The sequence below is a fragment of the Lemur catta genome, chromosome 11, assembly GCF_020740605.2.
Source record: "Lemur catta isolate mLemCat1 chromosome 11, mLemCat1.pri, whole genome shotgun sequence".
NCBI lineage: Eukaryota > Metazoa > Chordata > Mammalia > Primates > Lemuridae > Lemur > Lemur catta.
In genome coordinates, this window is record NC_059138.1 from 69,147,393 (window position 1) to 69,171,896 (window position 24,504).

General features: G+C 40.2%; 1 protein-coding gene across 2 annotated transcripts in view; it reads right to left on the bottom strand.

Annotated features, from left to right (window-relative positions):
• Positions 1-13,849, bottom strand: part of CDCA7L (cell division cycle associated 7 like) — a 43,423-nt gene extending 29,574 nt beyond the window's left edge. The window contains exon 1 of one of the 2 annotated variants that reach the window (XM_045565250.1): positions 13,708-13,849. In XM_045565250.1, the coding sequence (XP_045421206.1) occupies positions 13,708-13,731 (24 nt within the window). In that variant the 5' untranslated portion in view covers positions 13,732-13,849. The remainder of the gene's footprint in view (positions 1-13,707) is intronic. The other variant, XM_045565251.1, reaches the window with a different exon arrangement.
• Between the last annotated feature and the right edge of the window lie 10,655 nt (positions 13,850-24,504).

The following is a 24,504-nucleotide window of genomic DNA, read 5'->3' on the forward strand; positions in this document are numbered from 1 at the left end:
TCAACAAAAGAGGAAAGGCATATAAAAAAACACAAAAACATGGCTCATTCAAAGGAACAAAATGAATTTGCAGAAACTGTCCTTGAGGAACACTGAACTTACTAGACAAAGACAACTCTCTTAAATACACTCAAAGAACAAAAGGAAAGCACAAGAACTACAGTGAATCAGGAAAATGACATATAAACAAATGAATCTACCAATGAAGAGATACAAATTATAAAAAGGAACCCAACAAATTCCAGAGCTGAAAAAATATAATCACCAAGTTGAAAATTTCACTAGAATGGTTCAAAAACATATTTGAGGCACAAAGTCAGCAAATTTGAAGGCATTTGAAAATATTGAGTGTAAGGAGAAAAATAAAAAGTGAACAAAGCCTAAGAGACTTCCTTCAAGGAGACCAATATATGAATGATGGGAATCTAAGAAGGAAGAGAGACAGAGATTATTTGATGAAATAATGGCTGAAAACTTCCCAAATTTGATGAAAGGCATGAATACACTAATCCAAGAAACTCAGTGAATTCCAGGTAGGATAAATTTGAAGAGAACCACATAGAGACACAATAAATTACACTGATGAAAGCCAAAGACAAAGAATCTTCAAAGCAGTAAGAAAAAAGCAACTTGTCACATATAACAGATGCTCAATAAGATTATCAGAAACCGTGGAGGCCAGAAGGCAGTAGGATGATACATTTATAATACAGTGCTAAAGGAAAAAAATCTGTCAAATGAGAATTCTTTATCTGGCAAACTGTCCTTCAAAATGAGTAGAAATTAAGATATTCCAAGATAAATAAAAGCTGAGCTAGTTCATTACAACTAGCATTAACAGAAAATAATAAAGAGAATCTTTCACATTGACATGAAAGGTCACTGACAGTATCTTTGTTAAAGCCACATAAAAATATAAAATTCTCAGCTCAAGGTAAATACACTGACAAATATAAAAACCAATATTATTGTAAATTTATTTTATAACTCCACTGTTTATTTTCTACAGTATAAAAAACACTTACAAATCTATGTTAGTGGGTCCATAACACATAAACATGTAATCTGTGATTCCAATAACATAAAATGGAGTAAGAGGACAGAGCCGTACAGGAACAGAGTTTCTGTATATGTCACTAATGTTACACTGGTATCATTCAAACTAGACGGTTGTAACTTTAGAATGTTACATGTAATCCCCATGGTAACAACAGAAAAATATATCTACAGAATACACAGAAAGGGAAATAAGAGAGCCAAAATGTGTCACTACAAATAAATCAAATAAACTCAAAGGAAGGCAGTACTGGAAGATATGAGGGACCAAAAAGGACATACATATTATTTTGTCTTTAAAATGGCAAAAATCAAGTCATTCTCTATCAATAATTACTTTAAATTTAAATGATTTAAACTGCACAATCAAAAGAAACCCAGATTGGCAGAATGGATTAAAAAATAAATCAAAACAGGGTATAAATATATGCTGCCTACAAGAGACACATTTTAAATCTAAAGACATAAATGGCTCAAAGTGAAAGGATGGAAAAAGATATCCAATGCAAATAGTAACCAAAAGACAGATGAAGCAGCTATATTAATATCAGACAAAATAGATATTAAGTCAAAAACTGTTTAAAGACAAAGACATTACAGATTGATAAAAAGGGTCAATTAACCAAGAAGATGGAACAACTATAAATGCACCAAACGTCAGAGCTTCCAAACATATGAAGCAAACACCAATAGAACTGAAGGGAGAAATAGACCATTATACAATTACAGATGGAGACTTCAACACCCCATCTTCAATAATGAATAGAACAACCAGACAGAAGAACAATAACAATAAGCAGAGGACTTGAACCACACTATAAACCAACTAGGACTAAAAGACATACATAGAACATTTACCCACTGACAGCAGAATATACATTTTTCTCAAGTACACATGGAAAATTACCCAGGACAGACCATTAGACACTTTAGGCCACAAGTGTGAATAAATTTGAAATTATTAAAATCATACAAACTGTCATTTCTGATCACAATGGAATGTAACTAGAGAACAATAACAGAAGGAAAACTAGAAAATTCAAATACGTGGAAATTAAACAACACTATTCACTAACCAATGGGCCAAAGAAGAAATCACAAGGGAAATCTGAAAATACCCTGAAACAAACATAAATGAAACCAAAATGTACCAAAACTTATAGGATGCAACAAAGCAATGCTAAGAGGGAAATATATACCTGAAAATACTTATAATAAAAATGATCTAAAACAAACAAATTAACTTCACATCTTAAGGAACTAGAAAAAGTACAGCAAACTAAACCCAAAGCTATCAGAAGAAAGGAAATAAAGATTAAAGCAGAAATAAATTAAAATAGAATAGAATAATAGAGAAAGATCAATAAAACCAAAAGCTGATTCTTTGAGAATACCAATAAAATTGACAGATCTTAAGCTACATTGACAAAAAAAAAAAAAAAGAGAGAGAGAGAAAACTTACTAAAATCAGAAAGTGGGGACATTACTACCCATTTTACATAAATAAAAAGATTTTTAAAAGAATACTATGAACTGTATGCCAACAAATTGGATTACCTAGATAAAATGGATAACTTCTTAGAAACATACAACCTACCAAGGCTGAATTGTGAAGAAATAGAAGATACGAATAGATGTATAACTAGTACGGATTTGAATCAGTGATCAAAAACCTCTCAGCAAAGTAAAGCTCCAGACCAGATGAATTCTACTAAATATTTAAAGAAGAATTAACACCAGTCCTTCTCAGACTCTTCCAAAAACCTGAAGAGGGAACACTTCCCAACTCATTCTATTACATGAGGCGAGAAATACTCTGACACCAAAGCCAGATAATGACCCTACAAGAAAACTATAGAGCAATAATATTCCTTATGAATACCGATGCAAAAATCCTCAACAAAATAACCAATTCAGCAGCACAGCAAAAGGATTATACATGATGACCAAGTGGAATTTATTCAAGGAATGCAAAATAGTTCAACATATGAAAATCAATTAATGTAATACACCATATAAACAGAATAAATTATTCTGTTTAAATTATTCTGAATAAAATTATTACCTCAACTGCTGCAGAAAAATATCTGACAAAATTCAACACCCCTTCATTATTAGAAGAAAAAAAAAACCTTCGACTAAGAATGGAATGAAACTTCATCAACACATGAAAAAGCCACAACTAACATCATACTCAACAGTGAAAGATTGAAAGCTTTTCCCCTAAGATCAGGAAAAAGACAAAAATGCCTGCTTTCAACACTTCTATTCAACATAGTACTGGAAGGCCCAGCCACAGCAATCAGGCAAGAAAAATAAAGAATAAAAAGCATCCAAATTGGAAAGGAAGAAGTAAAATTTATCTGTTACAAGATGACATGATTGCATATGTACAGAGCATTATAGATTACATAACAAAAGTGGTTAGAAGCTAATTAACAAATTCAACACTGCAGGACACAAAAATCAACACAAAAACCAGTTGCATTTCTACATCCCAACAATGAACAATATGAAATTGTTTAAAAAAATTCCATTCATAATGGCATCAAAAAAATACTTAGAATAAGCTTAACCAACAAACAAAGTGAATGTCTTATACACTGAAAACTATAAAACATCGCTGAAAGAAATTAAAGAAGGCAAATAAGTGGAAAGATATCCCATGTCCATACACTGAAAGGCTTACTATTGTAATATGACAATACAACCTGAAGCTATTTAACATTCAAGGCAATTGCTATCAAAATCCCAGTGATGGTTCTTGAAGAAATAGAAAAACCTATCCTAAAATTCATGTAGAATCATAAGGGACCCTAAATAGCCAAAACAATCTTAAAAAAGAACAGTATTGGAAGACTCCTATTTCCTGACTTCAATACTTACTACACTAAACTACAGTAACCAAAACAGTGTGGTCTTGGCATAAAGACAGACATATAGACCAAAGAAAGTGAACAAAGAGCCCCAAAATAAACCCTTACATATATGGTCAAATGATTTTTGACAAGCGTGAGCCAAGACCATTCAACAGCAAAGAAGTCTTTTCAACAAAAGGTGCTGGGAAAACTGGTTATATCCACATGCAAAAGAAGGAGGGTGAATGAACCCTTACCTTAAACCATCTATAAAAATTAACTCAAAATGGATCAAAGGCCTACATATTAGAGCTAAAACTATAAAACTCTTAGAAGAGAACGTAGGGGAAAAGCTTCATGACACTGGGTTTGGCAATAACTTCTTGGATATGGCAACGTAAGAAAAAATAGACTAGACTTCATCAAAATTAAAAGCTTTGGCGCCGAGGACACTACCAAGACCATGAAAAGCCAACCTACAGAATGGGAGAAAATATATGCAGATCATATATCTGATAAAAGATTAATATCCAAAATATATAACTCCCACAACTCAACAACTACAAAAAGCCAATTAAGAAATGGGCAAAAGACGTGAGTGAACATTCCTCCAAGAAAGATACACAGATGGCCAATGAGCACATGAAAAAATGGTTAACATCACTAATCATTAGGGAAACGCAAACCAAAACTACAATGAGATACCACGTCACACCGGTTAGAACAGCCATTATCACATTATCATAAAAACAGAAAAGAACTAGTGTTGGCAGGCATGTGAAAAAAACTGGAATCCTTGTGCACTGCTGGTGACAACATAAAATGGCACAGTCGCTATGCCCAACAGTATGGTAATTTCTGAAAAAATTAAATTCAGAATTACCATATGACCCATCACTTCCACTTTTAGGTATGTACCCAAAACAACTGAAAGCAGTGACTCCAACAGATATTTGTATCCCAATGTTTGTTCATTGTATACCATGCATCGCTCACAATAGCCAAAAGGTGGAGACAACCAAAATGTTCATCGATGAATGAATATGAAGGAAAAAAATGTATGTACATATAAAAGTATTATTCAGCCTTAAAAAGAAATGAAATTCTAAAACATGCTACAACATGGAGGAACCTTAAACACATTAGGTTAAGTGAAATGAGCCAGTCACAAAAGGACAAATAGTATATGATTCCACTTATATGAGATACCTAGAATAGTCAAATTCTCAGAGACAGAAACTAAAACAGAGGCAGCCAGGGGTTGGGGGAAGAGGTACTGGGGAGTTATTGTTTAGTGGGTAGAGTTTCAGCTTAGAAGGATGAAAAAGCTCAGGTGATAGCAATGATGGTTGCTTAACAATGTGACTATATGGAATTGTATACTTAAAATAGATAAAATAGTAAATTTTATTATGTACATTTTACCACAATAAAAACCTCTCCCAAAAGTAACTAATGTTATTTTTAAAAGAGAAAATATAAGTGGGGAGAAATTTCAGACATGTACTCGCATGGGGCTTAGAAGAGCTATTCAGCAGATGAGTAGCCTTTGAACTGGAATTTTGGCAGAGATCCCAGGAGCGAAGTGAACCAAACCACGTGGGAAGTGCTGCACAACTTCCTCTTCCAGCAGCTCAGCAGATAAGAAATGTGAAGCCACTGTTAAGATTTCTCTAGACTCTTAAGACTGATTATCAAATTGGACAAGTCTTGCTGTTGGCATTTTGGACAGAACAATTGCTTTGTCCTGTGGGACTCTCCTGTCTGCCACAAGATACTTATCCCTGAACTCTAAACCACTTAACAGAAGCATGCCCCTTGCCCCCATCACTGTGACAATCAAAAAGAAACCCACATACTTCTATCACCACCACTACCATGACCTCAGTTCACCCACATGACAACCACAGAGTGAATCCAAAATTGAACTACGAGAGCCTTGGTCTATCTGTCAGGGAATGTGTGACAGGTTACGAAGCAGTAGCAAACAAGCCCAAATCACAATTAATGGCTTAAAAAAAAAAAAGGCTTCTGTCTTGTTCCTATTACATGTTCATCATAGGCCAGCCAGAGTCTATTCCGCACTGTCCTCACACCAGAACCCGAGCCGACAGAGCTACTCCTGTTTGAAGTGCTGGCAGGTACAGCAGCAGAGGGAGTGAGATATGGCAAATAACATGCTGGCATATAAAGAATTCCATCTACAAGTGAAACATAATATTTCTGCTCATATTTCATTGGCCAAAGCAAGTCAAATAGCCCGGCTGGTTCCAAGGAGCCAGGAAAGTGCAACTCTCCCATTTACCTGGAAGGAAAAGAATCAGAACATTAGATCAGGGCTCTGATGACTCCCAAAATATGCCTGGAAAGTGTTCAGTAAAGTTGAAGACATTATATAAATGTTAGTTATTAAAAGAGTAGAGTAATACCAGTACTACTGTGCCCTTCCATCCATTCAAGAAATATTAATTAAGCACCTAAGATGGGTGCCATTTACTAAACATCTAATCTAATCTATGTGGGGCACCATGCTGAGATCTGATGAAAAATAAGACACAAGTGATAGAGTGGGAGAGACAAAATTTAAATGATTTCCATGTGGTGCGACTAAGTGTGAACAGGGAAGTAAGTCCACGTGCTCCAGAAGTCCCCAGGGGGGGACCTGACCCAGTTGGGAGGAGGGCCAGGAAGACTTCTAGGAGCAGTGACATCAGTCATGTCAACACAGCTGCAGGATGGAGTGAGCCTGGAGAAGGACCTGCAGTAGGTGCACAGGCAGAAGCATGAATCTGGAGGCACCTGTCCTTCGGAGGAGGTAAGTGTCCCTGTGCTCACTCCAGACAAGCACGGAACAGATCTCCACACCGATGAGGGGTGCGGGGGAAGGATCTTCTGCATCCCACAGCCCAGCCCTGAAAGCCTTTGTACAGGGACCCTCTTGACATGCCCCTGTCCCGCTAAGAGCACTGACTGCAAACCATGGAAAATGAGCCCTAACAACCTCTGGGACAACGGCCACGCAGGCTGCTGACACCACTTGGCTCTTGGCATTGTGCCACAGTGAATGACACACTCACACTCACTAAGAGTACATCCTTTTTCGGTGCTAATTACAACCACTTAGTACCACGAAGGTCATGAGGACACCCCGATGCTCTTTTCAGTGACTTTCTGAAGCTAGCTGTGTGGGAAAACAATCTTTTTTTTTTTTTTCTGAAGTCAGGTAAAGGGAGACCTAGGTAAGAGGTCACGAGCACTTGTGGGAAAGGCTGGAGGGAGCCCCACTGGCTTTAACCACCTTAATAAATGCCTGGGACCAATAGTCAAGGGGCAGGAAAAAAAAGAAAAACAGTTAAGAATAAACAATGGTGTTAATTATACTTTTTCTCAGTTTTCCTTTTTAAACCAAAGCTCATGGAAAACAAAATAAAGACGCCAGAAATTCTGCATTAAAAATGTTCTTAGGGATTTCAATATCAACTAAGGTTTGATTTTTTCCCCCCATTTAACTGCCCTTCATGGTCATGGAGCTTTAAATTAAAGATACTGTAGGGCAGGGGTGGAGGAATGGGAGGGAAATGGCCTTTCTATTTCAGGATTTGTTGTAGGTATGATTTCTAAATTTTACACCTGGCAGTTCCACACTTCTTCAACCTGAGAGCTCAGTACTGCCAGGGGGCTTTTAGGATCACAGGTGGGACAGGGAAGGGAAATCCCTGCTCCCAGAGTCGTTTTTAATTTCATTTTTGTATTAAAATAAATAAAAATGTATCATGGGATAGAGTGCGAAACAGGCATGACTTGGAAAGATAAAACTGGAGATTTATGAGAAAATCTCCTACCCCTCCGGGCCTCTCAGGGAGGCACCAACTGGCTTCCACATGTAGCTCAACAGAAAAAATTTGAGCGGCTCTGTGACAGGACATTGCCGCCCATGGTAACTCATACTTCCACTCATGACCCATGGACGGCCCTAAACCAGCATTTCGTTTTTAATTCAACAAATATTTAACATCTATATACCAGACCGTTCACATAACGCTGGATAATTATCATTCTGACCAGCCATATGGTTTGGGGTCACCAGTCACTACCCTGGGGAAAGTCCAGGGCCCTCGGAACAGAGGAGGACATCTGCCAGGAGGCGGCAGAAGGGGTGTCTCAGGGTTTATGCCAAAAGACCTAGACCTCCAGCGTTTGCTCACAAGTCTAAGGCATCCTCCAAGTATACAGGCCCCTCCTGGACCAGAGGCTTAAAGACTGGGGGGAGCTGCCCAAACAACCGTACTGCTCCTATGCAGGGTTTGGGGGAACAGCAAAGGGGTTTGTGGGAAGGGAGTCCTGGACCACGCTCAGTCCTAGGAAACTGGTACAACTGGCAGGGCACAAGACACCAGGGACTCTGCTTCCCACATACCTGGCAGCCTGGACTGGCAGGAAGCACAGGCCCCAAGACTCATGCTTAGGGATTCCACATGCTATTTTTTAAACCTTTAACTGAAGTGCAACATACAAACACAAAAGCGCATGTATCTTAGGTATCCAGTTTGGCGAAGTTTGCAAGAGTGTACCCACCCTCTATAATCAGCACCCAGATCAAGAAATACTTTTCTTTTGCTCTTAGAAACCACTTTATAATGAATGGGTGAACCTTCTGTTCAATCTTTAGACATCCACCCTCCAGTGAAAATATATTTTCAGGAATGCTGTCTAGGAGACTATTTATAGTTGAAATAAGCAAGACAAAAGAAGGCAACTCTTTTCAAAAAGGGACTCATTAATTAGCCTGAGCAAGAGTAAGACTCCATCTCTACAAAACAGAGAAAAATGAGCCAGGTGTGGTGGTGCACACCTGCAGTCCCAGATACTTGGGAGGCTGAGGCAGGAGGATCACTGGAGCCCAGGAGTTTGAGGTTGCAGTGAGCTATGACGACACCACTGCACTGTAACCCAGGCTACAGAGCAGAGCAAGACTCTGTCTCAAACAAACGAACAAAACCAACAGAAAGGGAACATTGCCACATAGGAGGGGAGCTCAGGACCTGGTGTTCCTGCTTCCAAGTCAACTTTCACAAATTCCCAACAGCCCTAATCTGCAGTCACTTTCACTATGTGTCCACTGGCACATTCATGGGTTTTCTTGGTCTTCTAGGCAGCCTGAGGGTGGTAAAGAACAGACCCCTAAGACCACTCTACACTTTCCCCCAAACTAAAACATTCTACCAGATGCTCTGAGCTCAGGGAAACAAGAGTAATTGTTTCATCCAGTTATCATGAGCCTTGACTCTAACCTCAGCAAAAACTACCTTCTCTCAGTTAATACAGCACAATAAAAGGGGAAATGTCCTAGGAAAACAACATGTCACAGGTTCCCATCTGTTGAAAATTAGGCACATTTGTAAGATAGTAAATACAACATAAACAGTAATTAAAAAGTCTGGACTCTGACACAAGTCCTAAGATACGTTGTATACCACCCTGACACATTTAGGACAAAGTTCCTTTAATAAAGAAAAAAAGATGTTTTCATGAGAAAACACATACATAAACTACACATCTACTCAGTGAAACACTACACAGTCACTAAAAAGGGAAACTGTAAACACCTCCAAGCTACTCAATAGTGACAGTGCCCATGAGCAGTCACACAAAGGTTACAAAAAAACGATGACTGTACTACAGGCAAACGCTAGACGGAAACTACCCAGAAAGGAGGTACAGACAGGAGCAGGGGAGGCAGAGCAGTGACACGACGTTGTCTGTACTACACAAAATTCACATAAAAGTCACTCCTATGAAAAAGCTTTGCGGAGCTTATTCATATTCCCAAGCTGACTTTTACACAGTGTAAAACATGATCTGGTCAATTTCTAAAAAAGAACCAGACCAGCTGCTCTTAACACTCCAAGCCCTTCTACTACACTCAGCATGTCCTTCGTCATCTCAGTAGCACAAGTTAGGCAAAGATTTCTATCCTCCATTCTTTTAGGGAAAGTTCTGTGACTTGATCAAGTCCCACGATTCCAGTGGCAAGAGCCAGGCAGTGACTCTGGGGACAGAATCCTAACTGAGCTTCTTCCCTGTAAGTTTCCCTGAGCAAATTAGTCAATGTAGCCTTTATCTTGAAAATGCAGACACCATCTACTCTCACAAAACTATAGTGAGCCTTAACTCTGACAGCTTTTAAATACTTAACACAGCAAGACTTTTCAAAGAAGTGATAGTTTACATTCCTTGGGGGAGAAAAGGAAGGCTCTTAAGGTCTCCCTCCCCCGACCCCCAAGCAGCCTAAGTCCCCACAGCACAGAGCAGGAGCCAGCTGAGCTCTGGCTAAGGCAGAAGGAGGCAAAAAGTTCAGGAGTGGCATTCTGGTGGGGAGTGTGGGGAAGAAGACTGTTTTCCCTGTCTTTGTTCTTCCACCATAACTAACAATATCTAGCACGTAGCAGGTGCTCAATGAACATCGGATAAATGGACTAACCCAGTCAGTAATCTCTCTGTCCTCAGCTGATTGCAAAAAACAAGCAGCAAGCATCAATGATTCCTCTGAACTAAAACTCTGGCCCCTTCTTCTGTGAGACTACACAACAGATTTCTGTGCCGAATTACTACTACAGAAGATACATTTTTCTGAGTGATAACTTCAGCTAAATTTACCAAATATGCCGCTGAATGGTCCACTGCTTTTCATAAACAAAAAGAAAATAAAATGGTTCCACTAATATTTTCTGATCTCTATCCCTACCTCAAGCGGCCTGTGTCAAATTCCACTTTGGTGACTAAAGCTGTAAGTCTTTTATAAAACAAAACTGTATGTTGGAGGTAAAAATTCTAAACTATAACTCAAAGAGCATGCTAATGAGTAAAGGAAAACCCTCAAAAGCAGTTTCAAATTAATATGGCTGGGCTACTCTATTCGAATGGCTTTATTGACCTTTTTCGCTAATTTACTCTAACATTCACAAATTGTTTTGAAGTCACATTATCTCATGGTTTTCTGTCCTGTGTACCTGGACCAGAATTGCTGTGATCTCTGAGGTTTTCCTCTGATCATTGAGAATTCGGCTCTGCTATGGATGGGATGGTCAGCAGTGCACAGAAAGAGCGACTGAGTGGCCTTTTAAATAAAGGACTATTAAAGTGGAAAATCATTGTCCTTCCAAGAAATCACAAACGACCCTAAGCTGTCCTTCTCTGTGACCAGCTTCTGGAGCTCTGAGCACACATCTTAAGCCACAGGATCAGATGGGAGCACTTTGCAGCTATGAGGTCAACACCAGAAAAATTCCCCTTTACCCCTTCAACAGCACGCTCGTGCATATTCATGAGAACACTTAGCATCATTTCCTTCTCAAAGAGTCTGTCCTGCACCCTGGAGCTGGAAGACAGTCCAAGGAGGACACTGACATTCAGTACCTACCAGTTTCTCTGCTAGGAAGCTATCGCAAGGTCGAGCTCCAGCTCCGGTGAGCTGCACTTGGGAGCTCTTACTAAGGGATCACACCCTTGCCTTTAGTAGGTATTATTCATCATTCAGTATAAAAACACAAAGACAGAGTGGTCAGCCCAACAAGACTACAGCCCATGGGAGGCACAATCACTGTCAAAGGACATCAAATCCGACATACTGGTGGGATCGTGCAAAAGGAGAGACTCATAGCTCAGCGTGTAAACAAGTGTGTCCTCCTTGTTCGCTTATTACTCATTAACGTTAGGCCTAAGCTGCTTTGCGGAAACACCTTTCTAGCTCTGTGTTTTCCAAGGGATGGAAATTATATTTACTGCACGTGTGAAATTAAAACCCACTGCACACTGAGTTGAACGGTATTCAGTATGTAGTAATGCCGATTCCGGTGGTTCATCACACTGATTTATTCATAAGGCTGGGGGACAGGATAGAACCACAGGAATTTAACATCTTGCTGTGCCTGAAATGTTCAGTAAGTGCTCTTGTCTGCAGTCACCTGCCCGCTCCACAGAACCCCTCTCCACTATTTAAAGACATTATAATCGGCTCACATTTAAATTATGAACAGGAACATTTTCACTGCAAAAATCATCACACATGTTAATTTGCACTGCCAATTAGGAGGTCTTTAGAAAAGGAAAAAAAAAAAAACCCCGATCATCTTACATATAGTAATTTGCCCTAATTGGTGCATAATGGGTCGGATATAATTTGTGGGTTACCCCCACATGGTAAATAGTTTATTTAACATTTAGAACTACCAAAAATTAGCTTCATTATGTCGCAGTAAAATGTTCACTTCCAACTATACATTCTGGGGGACTTTTTTAATGTCCTAAACAAGAACTACGATTATCAGTAGTTGGAAATGCAAAGACCTCTCCAACAGCACAAGTTTCAGGAGTGATACATTATCAAAGTACACTTTCTGATGAAATGCACAAGGAGCTCAAATCTCCTTCTCAAGGTTGGTTTTTTTTAAGGCCTGGATAAGCAAAAACTCCTAGAAATACAGAATGCCAATAAGTGGTAAAGGCTAATAGGAGGAAAAACAAACAAACAAACAAAACTAGCCCCGTTCCAGCCCTTAGACTTGCTTTACTATTTGTTTTCTTTGCTTTTAGTATCTCCCCTCACTGGAGGAATTTTTAAAATCCTCCTCACAAACATCCACAACAATATATTTTTCTCAAACGACCACGTTTAGGAAGGTTTTCATAAATTACTAAATGGCCAAAGCGACCATGGGTGGCTCGGTCTTTACCGCCAGACTCGGGCAGGTGACAGCGGCCAGTGCTCCGAGTCTCCCAAGGCCAGGGGCCCCGCCTCCGCTCCCGGGCCCCAGCACCTAGGTGGAGAAAAGTAAACACCAGTCGAAGGTAAGGTGGAAGCAGTGAGTCCAGAAACTCTCACAAAAGCAAGCGGAAAAAACCCCCAACCCTCTCAACAAAGCATCTCTGCGGCTCCCACAAGCAGCAGCGTGGCTGCTTCCTTCCCTTTTTAAAAGATTTATTTTTAGTTCTTTAGAAAAATGTTCTTATTGCTTATCTCTAAATAAGAATGTATGTCCATTACGAAAATTGAGAGAAAAGCTCTTTGAAAAAGAGAAAACTGAAGTCACGGTCACATTCCCAACACTCATTGAAATGTTTGGGACACTTACTCTCAAGTGTTTGTTAATGAGCTTTAAAGCCTAGTTAGGCCCATAATGCGTAACAGGGGTCGTGCTGTGTGTATGATTTGGGACCTTGCAGCTTATTTTTTAACTTGGCCTAATGACGTTGCCGCTGCCCCTCCCCCCCATTGGTTCCAAATTCCTTGAAAACACTTATAAAGAGTTCTAGAATATTTACGTTAACTGAGAAAAAGTTAAAAAAAAAAAGTTCTAGAACAAACACGAAAGCCTTAACTTTCAACTCCACTATCCAAGTTGAACTGGTCTCTCAACTATGTTTTTTAGAAAAACTACATCTTTCTTAAACTTCATTCCCAGAGAAACGAGGGGCGCACAAAAAAAAAGGCTCCCCACCCCGGGTCTCTCGGGCGCTGCAAAGGCAGGCGCTGCGCCCCCAGGCAGCCACCCGGGACGAAGCAGGGCGCCCGGCCGGCCTCAGGCGTGTGCGGGGGCGCCTGGCTCTGCTCCCGGGGTGGCACAATCGCGACCCACTGCGCACACCTGCAGGGCGCGCCCACTCCGGCGTTCGCGGGACCGGGCACGCCCGATCCACAGCGCCGCGGCCAAGGGCCACGTTTCCAGCCCAAAGCCAAGAGGAGGACCAAGGGCGCAAAAGGAAGGCAAGCCGTGGGCGCGTCCGGGACCCTCACCTGGTAGCGAGCCGCCAATTCCATTCTTCCTAACGGGGTTCCAGCCTCCTCCTAGCGTGCGGCCACGGGGACCTCGCTCGCCACCCTCTCGGCGCCCCGAGAACGCCCCGCGAACGCGCAGCCAGCGCACGGTGCCCGGGGCTGCGGCGGGCCCCAGGAGGGGCGCACTCGGCGCACGGGACAGGGGGAGCGCGTCGCGCCGCCCCCTCGGCGCCGCCTCATTGGGCCTAGTGGCTCAGATCACGGACCGAATTTCTCGACTAGTGAACTTCACTCTGCAGGGGGCGCGACAGGGGGCTGCAACTGGGCGCGGCGAGAGGCAGCTGCCAGTATGGGGGCGCTGGGCTCCCCCCTGCACTGGAAACAGGGAGTGGAGCCGTCCGGCGGGGTTTCGCGCGGGAGAAATGAGAAGGGGCAGTCCCAGAGCAGCCTCCAGCTGGCACGCCCGGTCCGCGCGCCGGATGCTCCCTGGGTTTATTCCAGGTCGTGCCCTGCAGCGCAAGCCTCGGCTGGAACGCGTGTCTGATCCAGGAAAAGATTTTAGGGCGGCTTCGGGGCTTGTTTTGTTTTGTTTTTATACAGGGGCCAGGTTTTGCCGCCTCCAACACATTTGCCACAGGGTTCACTTTGCAAAACAGGCAACCCAGCTTTCTTTACCAAGGCCGGGGGTGGGGAGCTGCAAACCCCTCTGAAACTTTAGACGGCCATTGCATATTAAGCCTCCACCCTCCTCCCCTCCCCTCCCCTCCCCAGAGGTCAGGAATGTTAATTAATTTAGCAAATATTGACTGAGCACCTACTATGTATGGGGCACCTGGTTAGGCCTGGGGAATACAAAAGTGAAGAAAAAACAGGCCCCTGCTCTGTTGGAGTTTACGGTCTGGGAGCCAGTTACCAACATAATGATGTGACTGTAATAAGGATGGAAATAATAATAACAATTATGTAATTTTTATTAATTTGATTTAACTTGATTGATAACACTAATAACGATAAACGTAATAATAATGACACAAATAAATGTAAATTTGGAGCGATGATAGATGCCATGAGGAAAAAAGATAAATAACATTATGATAGTGTAAAATAGGGAGACTTGGTATAGCTCAGGTACGAAGAGTGAATAATTAAGTGGATGGAGATTGTGGAAGGCTTGAAGTAATTATTGGAGAGGATGTAAATGAAGTCCTGGAATCAGAGCAGGTTGCTGGACAGAGTTGAAAGCCTATTTACATCTGTGGTCCTGAGTTCATAATGGAGCAGCCCCTCTCAGCTGCTGGGGATCTGACTTCCCTATTTTCTTTGTTGAAAGAGTATGTGAAATTGACCAAACATTTACTCAAGCTTGAAGAGAAAACATCTGGGAACAATCCGCCTTCCCTCCTTCATTAGTTCAGCAAACGTGTGATGTGCTGCCGGTGGTTCTACACCCTGTGGTAGTCAGACCAATAAAACATTGTCTGATTTAAGAAAATGTTTTATTTTCACTAGATAATATAAATTATTGATTATAGCCAATTTCATTTTTTTGATGCTTTAGTTTTCCTCGACATACAATATCTCCTTGAATCCTCTCAACATTATTTCAGATTCTTATTGTTCATGCTTATAAAACAAGGAAATGCAATCTAAGAAGATACATTAAGAGAAAGACCCCTGCCACCCTGTGACTAAGTGACAGCAACAGACTGCCGAACTGGAAACCATTCCTTATGCCTCCAGATACAACATTCTTTCCATTTTTCATTGCTGTTTTTCTTTGGCTGCCAGGAAGCTCAGAGTGAAAATTTAGCTAATCAGAACTCTTCTTCCTCTTCTTCTTTTTTTTTTTAAATAGACGTTTCCCCATGAATCAATGATCTTGTTTGCATTTATTTCTTTTCATTTTAGGTTCCATGAAATCCCTTTTGGAAAAGGAGTATAAATTTGAAGTAAGTTAGATTTTGCAAAGCACTTGAAGCAGCCTAGCCAAGTTATTACTGTACCTGGAAACCTGTAAGGTGTTTAGCCTTTCTGCTTTAGAAATTTGCCATAACCAGCCCTAAGTCTTCAGATGGCAACTTAAAAACTTTCTTCCTTTGCCTAGTAAAGCCTGTGTACTTGAATGGTATTTAGTCATTGATTCTATAGTGGTATGTTTTGTTGTCAGGCTTTGGTTGCATTCTGTTTAAGGAAATACCTAAGACAGCGGTCCCCAACCTTTTTGGCACCAGGGACCAGTTTCATGGAAGACAATTTTCCACGGACTGGGGGATGGGGTTGCGGGGGATGGTTTTGGGATGATCCAAGCCCATTACATTTATTTTGTAGTCAAATCTCTCTGCTAATGATAATCTGTATTTGCAGCTGCTTCCCAGCACTAGAATCACCACCTCAGCACCACCTCAGATCATCAGGCATTAGATTATCACAAGGAGCCTGCAACCGAGATCCTTCATATGTTCAGTTTACGGTAGGGTTTGCGACTCTGTGAAAATCTAATGCCACTGCTGATCTGACAGAAGGCAGAGCTCAGGTGATGATGCGAGTGATGGGGAGCAGCTGTAAATAAAGATGAAGCTTTGCTCGCTCACCTCCTGCTGTGCAGCCTCATCCCTAACAGGCCACTGACCGGTGCTGGTCTGTGGCCGGAGGGTTAGGGACCACAGCCCTAAGGAACCATACAATTTTAACACCGCACTGCGATATACTTTTTACTAATGGTTATTGATGGGGTGGATAAAGCGTGAGCACTGGGTTTCATCATGGCACTGCAAGAATGAGTGTTCCTTCCCAGAAGCAATAACACATACACTGCAACAGAGAAAAGAAAGACATAATGTTTGCAACTTCCTTTAAGAAGTCTCTGTCTAGAAATCTATGCTTGTTTGCCTTAAGTTTCTATGAGAGAATAAAAGAACTTGGTCCATAGTACCTTGAACAAGATAAGAAATTTGTGATTAGAAGCTGAAGGAGTTAAGAACATGTCACCACAAAATATGCTGCTCTGGTATATTCACTAGTTTAAGTCAAAACACTTAAAAAAAAAAAAAAAAAAAAAAAGCAAGTGCAAGAAGATAATGCTGTTTCTTAAAAGCCAGAGACCAGAGATGACATTCCCATGTGAAAGATGCCCTTCCTCCACTAGAAGGAAAGCACCATTCTTATCAAAGACAGGAAATTGAATCCCAGGGAAATCTTTACAAACAAACTTTGTTAAACTAACCCTTATCTTCTTAGTCACTTCTCCACCCAATTAAACACCCTAGCATATAATCCCTTTGCTTATCACATTTTCACAGTTTACTACTCTTTGTTCAATTCAGTATATAAAGTTCAACTCTGTGTTTTGGGATCTTCAGTTCCTTAGGAAGGCTCCCCTGCCACTTAAAACTTCTATTAAATAAATTTGTATGTTTTTCTCCTGTTAATCTATTTTATGTCGGCTTAATGCTCAGGCCCAGCCAGAACCCAAAAGGATGGAGGGGGAGTTTTGCCTTCCCTACGGAGCAATTGTTGCCCTCCCCACAGAGCTTAGTTGGTGCCCTGCACAACTCGGCAAAGGATTGATGTTTGACAGAGAACAGGAAGCAATGTGGGTAATATCTGAATACTGCCTAGCATTATATTTGGTCATGAATAGAGTGACAGTTAAACAAGATGACATCCCTGATTGTTCTCTATCTCCTGCTCTCTTGAAACTTTCATCTCTTTGTGATTAGATAAGACCTAGCCTAGAAGGGGGAGACATCCCTAAATTAAAAATTAAAAAAAAATCTATAAAATATCAATACAAAGAGTTCAGGATAAATGCATCTACACAAATAACTTTCAAATTACTTCTTAAATGACAAAAAGTAATAAAACATTTCATTAATTCAATAGGCAAATGCAGAATACTTTTTAAAGCAGAGTTTTTAATTTCTATCTTGTCAACGCTAAAATAACCAACTACCTAGTATTTCAGGAAAGAATTTCAACGTATCAATATCCATTACAATATCAAGAAAACTTTATTGATTGCTTTAGCTATGGTCAGTAATCTCAATTATTTGCTAACGCTGATTCAGTATTTGGCAGGCAATAATAGAAAATCTTGGGTCATAAAATGGAAAATTCGGGATCAGAAATATCATAATAGTTTACTTTTGAGGAAAAAAAAAAGCCCACAACTTACCAGACTTTGTGAAATTTCCAAAGTTGTTACACACTTATCCTTTGTTACTTAGGATAATCAAGTATTTTTATGCCAGTGATAAGGCTGAATCGCATTTGTGATAGCAGAAAATCTATGGACTTGAAGCAGTTATGGGTTCATTTATTCCTTTAAGCTTCCTGAGAACCCTTACTCTAGTCTAGCTCCGTGGTTTGCAAAGAGTGGTCCTAAGACCAGCAGCACCTGTATTACTTGAGCTCTGATAAGAAATTCAAATTCCAAAGCTCCCCTCCAGCCCTACTGAGTCAGAAACTTTGGGGGTGGAGCCCATCAATCTGGCTTTTAATCACCACCCAGGTGATTCAGATCCTTACTAAAGTGTAAGAACCTCTGTAGTTGTAATCCACAGTGTACTGCTTATCAGTTGGGTGCCTTGGGACTAATCATTCAGCTTCATTTTTTTTTTTTTTTTTTGAGACAGGGTGTCACTTTGTTGCCCTGGCTAGAGTGAGTGCCGTGGCATCAGCCTAGCTCACAGCAACCTCAAACTCCTGGGTTGAAGCAATCCTACTGCCTCAGCCTCCTGAGTAGCTGGGACTACAGGCATGCACCACCATGCCCGGCTAATTTTTTCTATATATATTTTAGTTGGCCAGCTAATTTGTTTCTATTTTTAGTAGAGATGGGGGTCTCGCTCTTGCTCAGGCTGGTCTCAAACTCCTGACCTCGAGCGATCCACCCGCCTCGGCCTCCCAGAGTGCTAGGATTACAGGCGTGAGCCACCGCACCCGGCCAAGCTTCATTTTTTTCTCATCTATAAAATGGGAATGCTATATACCTGCCTAACCCACTCAACAGTATTCTGTGTGTGTGTGTGAAGGTATTTATTTATTTAACAAGTAGAAATTGTGTATGTTTATGGTATACAACATGATGTTTTGTCATATGTATATATTGTGGAATGGCTAAATCAAGCTATGTAACATATTCATTACTTCACATAACATTTTTTGCGGTTAATAATACTTAAAATTGGCCCTTTTAGTAATTTTCAAATATATAATGTATTGTTATTACCTGAAGTCACCATGATGTACAGACGATCTCTTGAACTTTTTCCTTCTGTCAAATCAAAATTTTGCATCCTTGGGCTAACATCTCCCCCAATCCTCCCACACCCCAACAGTATTCTTACAGAGATTATCATCTAGTATCAGATGTGATTGTATTTTGAGAAGGCTAAAGTGAACACTTGTAAAGTTAATAGTAGTAATACTTCCATTTGTTGAACACTAACCATGGTCCCAATCTGTTTACACATCATTTCACCCAGTCATTACCACAAACATGTGTTGTACATAATACTATCCTTATTTTCAGATGAGACAATTGAGACTTTGAGGATTTAAGACACTTGCTCAAGGTGACCCAGCAGAGCCAAGTGAGAACTCAGATCTGTCCTACTACTGCCACTGAACTGAACTGGGTTCGTTTGCCCACACTCAATGGAAAGCCAAACACTAAAGCATCGGATTTTTGCAGCAAGAAAGGTTTATTGCCAGACAGTCAGGCAAGGAGACAAGAGTCGGGAGCTGAGGGCTGGGTCAGGTTTTATAAACATAAGCATGATCTGATTGAATCTTGCAATGAAGTGACATGGGGAGGCATGATCTGACTGGATTCTGCTATGGGGTGACATCAAGGCTCAATCTGATTGGATCCTAGATCCTGCCGTGAAGTAACTGCTTTTTAATTTGGTCCCGTCTTCTTGGTCTGAGCACTTAGGTTCTGCTCATGGTTGCACGCTTGGTCCATGCAGGCATGCTCAGGCTGCATGACCTTCTACCTGGGGGTTCCTGGAAACTGAAAAACAACTTACAACTTTGTTACACAAAAGTTGAACCAGGCCAGGCTTGGTGGTTCACACCTGTCATCCCACCACTTTGGGAGGCCAAGGTGAGAGGATCACTTGAGGTCAGGAGTTTGAGAACAGCCTGAGCAAGAGCGAGACCTGGTCTCTATAAAAAATTTAAAAAATTAGCTGAATGTGGTGGCTCATGCCCGTAGTCCAGCTACTTGGGAAGCTGAGGCAGGAGGATCGCTTGAGCCTAGGAGTTTGAGGTTGCAGTGAGCTATGATGAGGCCACTACACTCCAGCCTGGGTGACAGAGTCAGACCCTGTCTCAAAAAAAAAAAAAGTTGAACCAGATTGTTATGATGAGGTTACACTATTAAGCTCTACCCTCTCACCATTTTGCCCTTACTCAGGAAACTTGAGAAAGAGACAATATTCACTTTAATTTAAAATATGGGAACTAGCAATGCAATGTTTATGTAACCTAAACATTTGTACCCCCATAATATCCTGAAATTAAAAAATAAACTTAAAAGAATAAAAATAAATTTAAAAAATTAAAAAATAAAATATGGGAACTAGGAATGAATACAAAATTATAGCTAGTTAGGAAGAACAAGTTCTAGTGTTCAATAGCACTGTAGGATGAATAGAGTCAGCAATATTTTACTGTATATGTTAATAAAGCTAGAAGAAGTTTGAATGTTCCCAACACAAAAAAATAAATGTTTGAGGTGATGGATATCCTAATTACTTTGATTTGATCATTATACGTTGTATACATGTATCAAAATGTTAACTGTGTAACACATAAATAGGTACAATTATTACATGTCACCCAAAAATAAAAGAAAAACAAAGAAAAGCTAATGACAACCTAATTTGTCTATCAGGAAGGGCATGTAGATGTAAACTGTTTATATACCAGAATATTGCATAGTAGTTAAAATGAATACATTTATCAATCAATAAGAATAAATCTCAAAAAAGCATTAAAGTAAAAAATCAAGTTCATAAGCAAAAAAAAAAAAAAACCACGGGGGGGGCGGGGGCTGGGTTCTTTGTGTGCTACCATCCTGATCTCTTTATTTACTACATCTTGGATTCTGACACCTGCTCCCTATATATTTCTGAAAGCAACTATTTCTCTGTTTATAGGCCACTTATAGCAGATATTCCCGAATTCTTTTCAAGAAACTTTTCCCAACTCCACCACACATACAATTGGTTCTCTTTTCTAAAATCTACTCGTGGTCTAGACTTTGGAGAAATTTGTCCCAGAAGGCTATTTGAATCTGATAATCTGATCATCATGTCTTTAACAGCTTTCAGCTCTGACCTACATGTCATGTCTCAATTCTTTCATGGCTTTTGAGTCCAGAAAAGCTCCTGATCTTGCTAACTGTAGCCCAGCACTGGATTTCTGACAGTATTAAAACTCAAGGCCTAATCTTAAGATTATGTAATGAAACCGATAACCATAAATTCCAAGCTGGGCTCAGTACAACAGGACTTGGCATTTCTCACAGTTACTTCCAAAGCAAATCATATTTGTACCTGAAATATGAAGAAGTCAGCTACTCAGAAAGATGTTAAATGGCTTGTTACACAATGTCATTTTGCAAGCACAGCCTTGACCACTCTACTCTTATAAACAGGAGGTGGACTGTTTCAATCAGATGCTGACCAAGTAAACTTAAATGTAATGTTACATTCCAAGTCTTTTTGTTTTTTAAGAAAAAGCAACATACCAGCTCTCCTGGCTCTTTCCTGCAGTTGCTCCTTTCCATTTTCTTCCTCAACACTCTGAAACTGTCAAGCATTTTATATACCAGAGCTTGCAGTTCTCCACTGGGATCAGGAAAGGCTTAGAGGATTTTTCTATGTGAAGAAGGATAGGTTTTGCATTTCCTTAAGGAAGTTGGAACAGGTGAAGGTCCAGACAGAAATCTATCAAACTTAAAACTTGAAACAAGCTTCCCCAAAGTAGTAAGAAAAACAAAACAATCAAACAAATCAAAATGATGATAATAATAATATATGGGGTTCTATTTTTTCATAAACTGTGTTTTCTAACCTATTAGTGCATGACGATATGTATAGCTTAAAAACCACATTCCGAGAGATGGCAAAGCAGTGTCTAAGTTACAACCAAAAAGAGACTTGAGCCATAAAGTTGAAAACTGAAAGAAAAGGCAATGCAAGCAAACTATCTGCTTGGCTTCATAAATTTATCTTTTGCTTTTTACCCCTTCTCCCTTAAAAAAAAAAGGCAAACTAAACGTATTTAAATATGTTAGCAAAATTCACAGGCTAAAATCAGCAGTTTGTGAAATTGATTAACTTCTGGGCAAAACTGTAATTGCTTGAAAGTGTTTAGATTTCTTTAAGTCTCATGAAATCTTTTAAGTGAAACCTTGCAGGTGAGCAGAAACATTTGTGCTAACAGCTTCTTCTTTTGTGTCTCCATCTCAATTCCCCCCAGCAACGGGGCTATTGTGTAACCTTGTTTCATATTTCCACTCACATTTGATAGTCACTGTAGATCTCTGAGCACGCCTATAGTCCCAGCTACTCGGGAGGCTGAGGCAGAAGGATTGCTTGAGCCCAGGAGTTTGAGGTTGCTGTGAACTAGGCTGACACCTTGGTACTCTAGCCCAGGCAATAGAGTGAGACTCTGTCTCAAAAAAAAAAAAAAAATTTTTTGTCATTTAAAAAATATTACATAAATGGAATCATATTGAGATAGGGATTTGGCAGGACTAAGTTTCTCAAGAAAAAAGTTACATAGTTCCCAAAACAAACAACAGGATATGGAAGAACCAGAAGAACCATCTGAAACCAACTGAGACCAAGATGGAGAGAAAACAACCACTGCCTGACCCTGCTGGTCATTATATGCTAATTATAATTTATTATCATGCTAAAAACACTCCTACAGGTGCCATGACAGTTTACAATAACCATGGCAACACCCAGAAGTTACCTTATATGGTATGAAAAGAGGAAAACACTCCCCCCCCTCCAATTCCTGGAAATCTCCACCTTTTCCCCAGAAAGGCCATGAACAATCCACCCCTTATTTAGGATATAATCAATAGATAGCCATAAATAGAGCTTGCCAGTAGTGTACAGGGGCTACTGTCTATTGTTCTGAGAGATAGCCACTACTTAGCCTATTGGGTAGCCTGCTTGCTATTTGTTTAATAAATGTTGCTTTCATTTCCAGCTTAAGGCTCACACTTGAATTCCTTCCTGAAGAAAGCCAAGAACCCTTTTGGCCTTCAGACAAGAGCCCAGTTTTGGGGTCCACTTTCTGATGTCAGTACAGACATCAGATGTCAATACAGACATCAGAAATTGACTTTAAAAATTCAGCATTATTCTCTGGAGATTCATCCAAGTAGTTCGTGTGTATCAATAGTTGATTCCTTTATATTGTTGTGTAGTATTCCATGGTACTATGTACCACTGGTTTTTAACCCTTGTGGAAGAACATGTGGGCTGATTCTAGTTTTAGAGTCTAACAGATAAGGCTTCTATGAGCATTTGTGAGAATGTAATTTTCATTTTTGTGGGATAAATGCCCAAGAGTACAGTTCCTGGGTCATATGGTAGTTGTAAATTTAGATTCATATGAAACTACTTAACTATTTTCCAAAGTGGCAGTACCATTCTATATTCCCACTAGCACATATAAGTGATCCAGTTGCCTCTCCAGGGTTCCAATATCCTCCTCTACATGCATCCTCTCCTGCATTTAGTGTTGTCACTATTTTTTTAATTTTAACCATTCTGAAAAGTGACACCTTATGGTGGTTTTAATTTGCATTTCCCTGATGGCTAATGATGTTGAAAATCTTTACATTTGCTTATTAGCCAACTGTATATCTTCCTCAATTACTTGACTATTCAATGTCTTTTGCTCATTTCCTAATTGTTTAAAAAAGGAAGATGCTTAGACAGGAGGATTGCTTGAGCCCAGAAGTTTGAAGCTACAGTGAACTAGGATCGTGCTACTGCACTCTAGACTAGGCAACAGAGTGAGACTCTGTCTCCAAAAAAAGTGTAACATTTCTCATAGCGTTTAATGGGCAAGCACTTTATATTTTTTCATGTGACAGCATCATGTGGGGCAGCTGCACACTGGTACATCTTTGTGTCGGATGCAACGAACTGAATTGTATTCCCCACCCCATCCCCCCAAAAATCATATTTTGAAGCCCTAAATCTCAATGTGACTATATCTGGAGACAGGACTTTTAGGAGATAATTAAGGTTAAATGTGATCGTAAGGGTGGCACCCTAATCCGATAGGAATGGACTTCAACCTCCAGAACTGTGAGAGAATAAATTTCTGTTGTTCAAAGTGCCTGGTCTATGGTATTTTATTAAGGCAGCCCAAGCTGCATAATACACTGGATACATGCCAGTCACACGCCAAGGGACAAAGCCATCCAGTATACTAGACCAGCCCACACTATTGAGGGAGTTAAGAACATGCCATTCCAAAATATACTTCTCCGGCATATTCACTATTTTAAGTTAAGAGCACTTAAAAAAAAAAAAAACAGCAGGTGCAAGAAGATTACTCTGACCTTCATGCTGTTTCTTAAAAGCAGGATATGACATTCCCATGTGAAAGATGCCCTCCTTCCACTAGAAGGAAAGCAATATTCTTACCAAGGACGGGAAATTGAAGTCGAGAGAAATCCGTACAAACCTTGTTAAACTAACCCTTATCTTCCTAGTCACTTCTCCCCCTAATTCACTACCATAGCACAATCCCCTCTGCCTTATCACATTT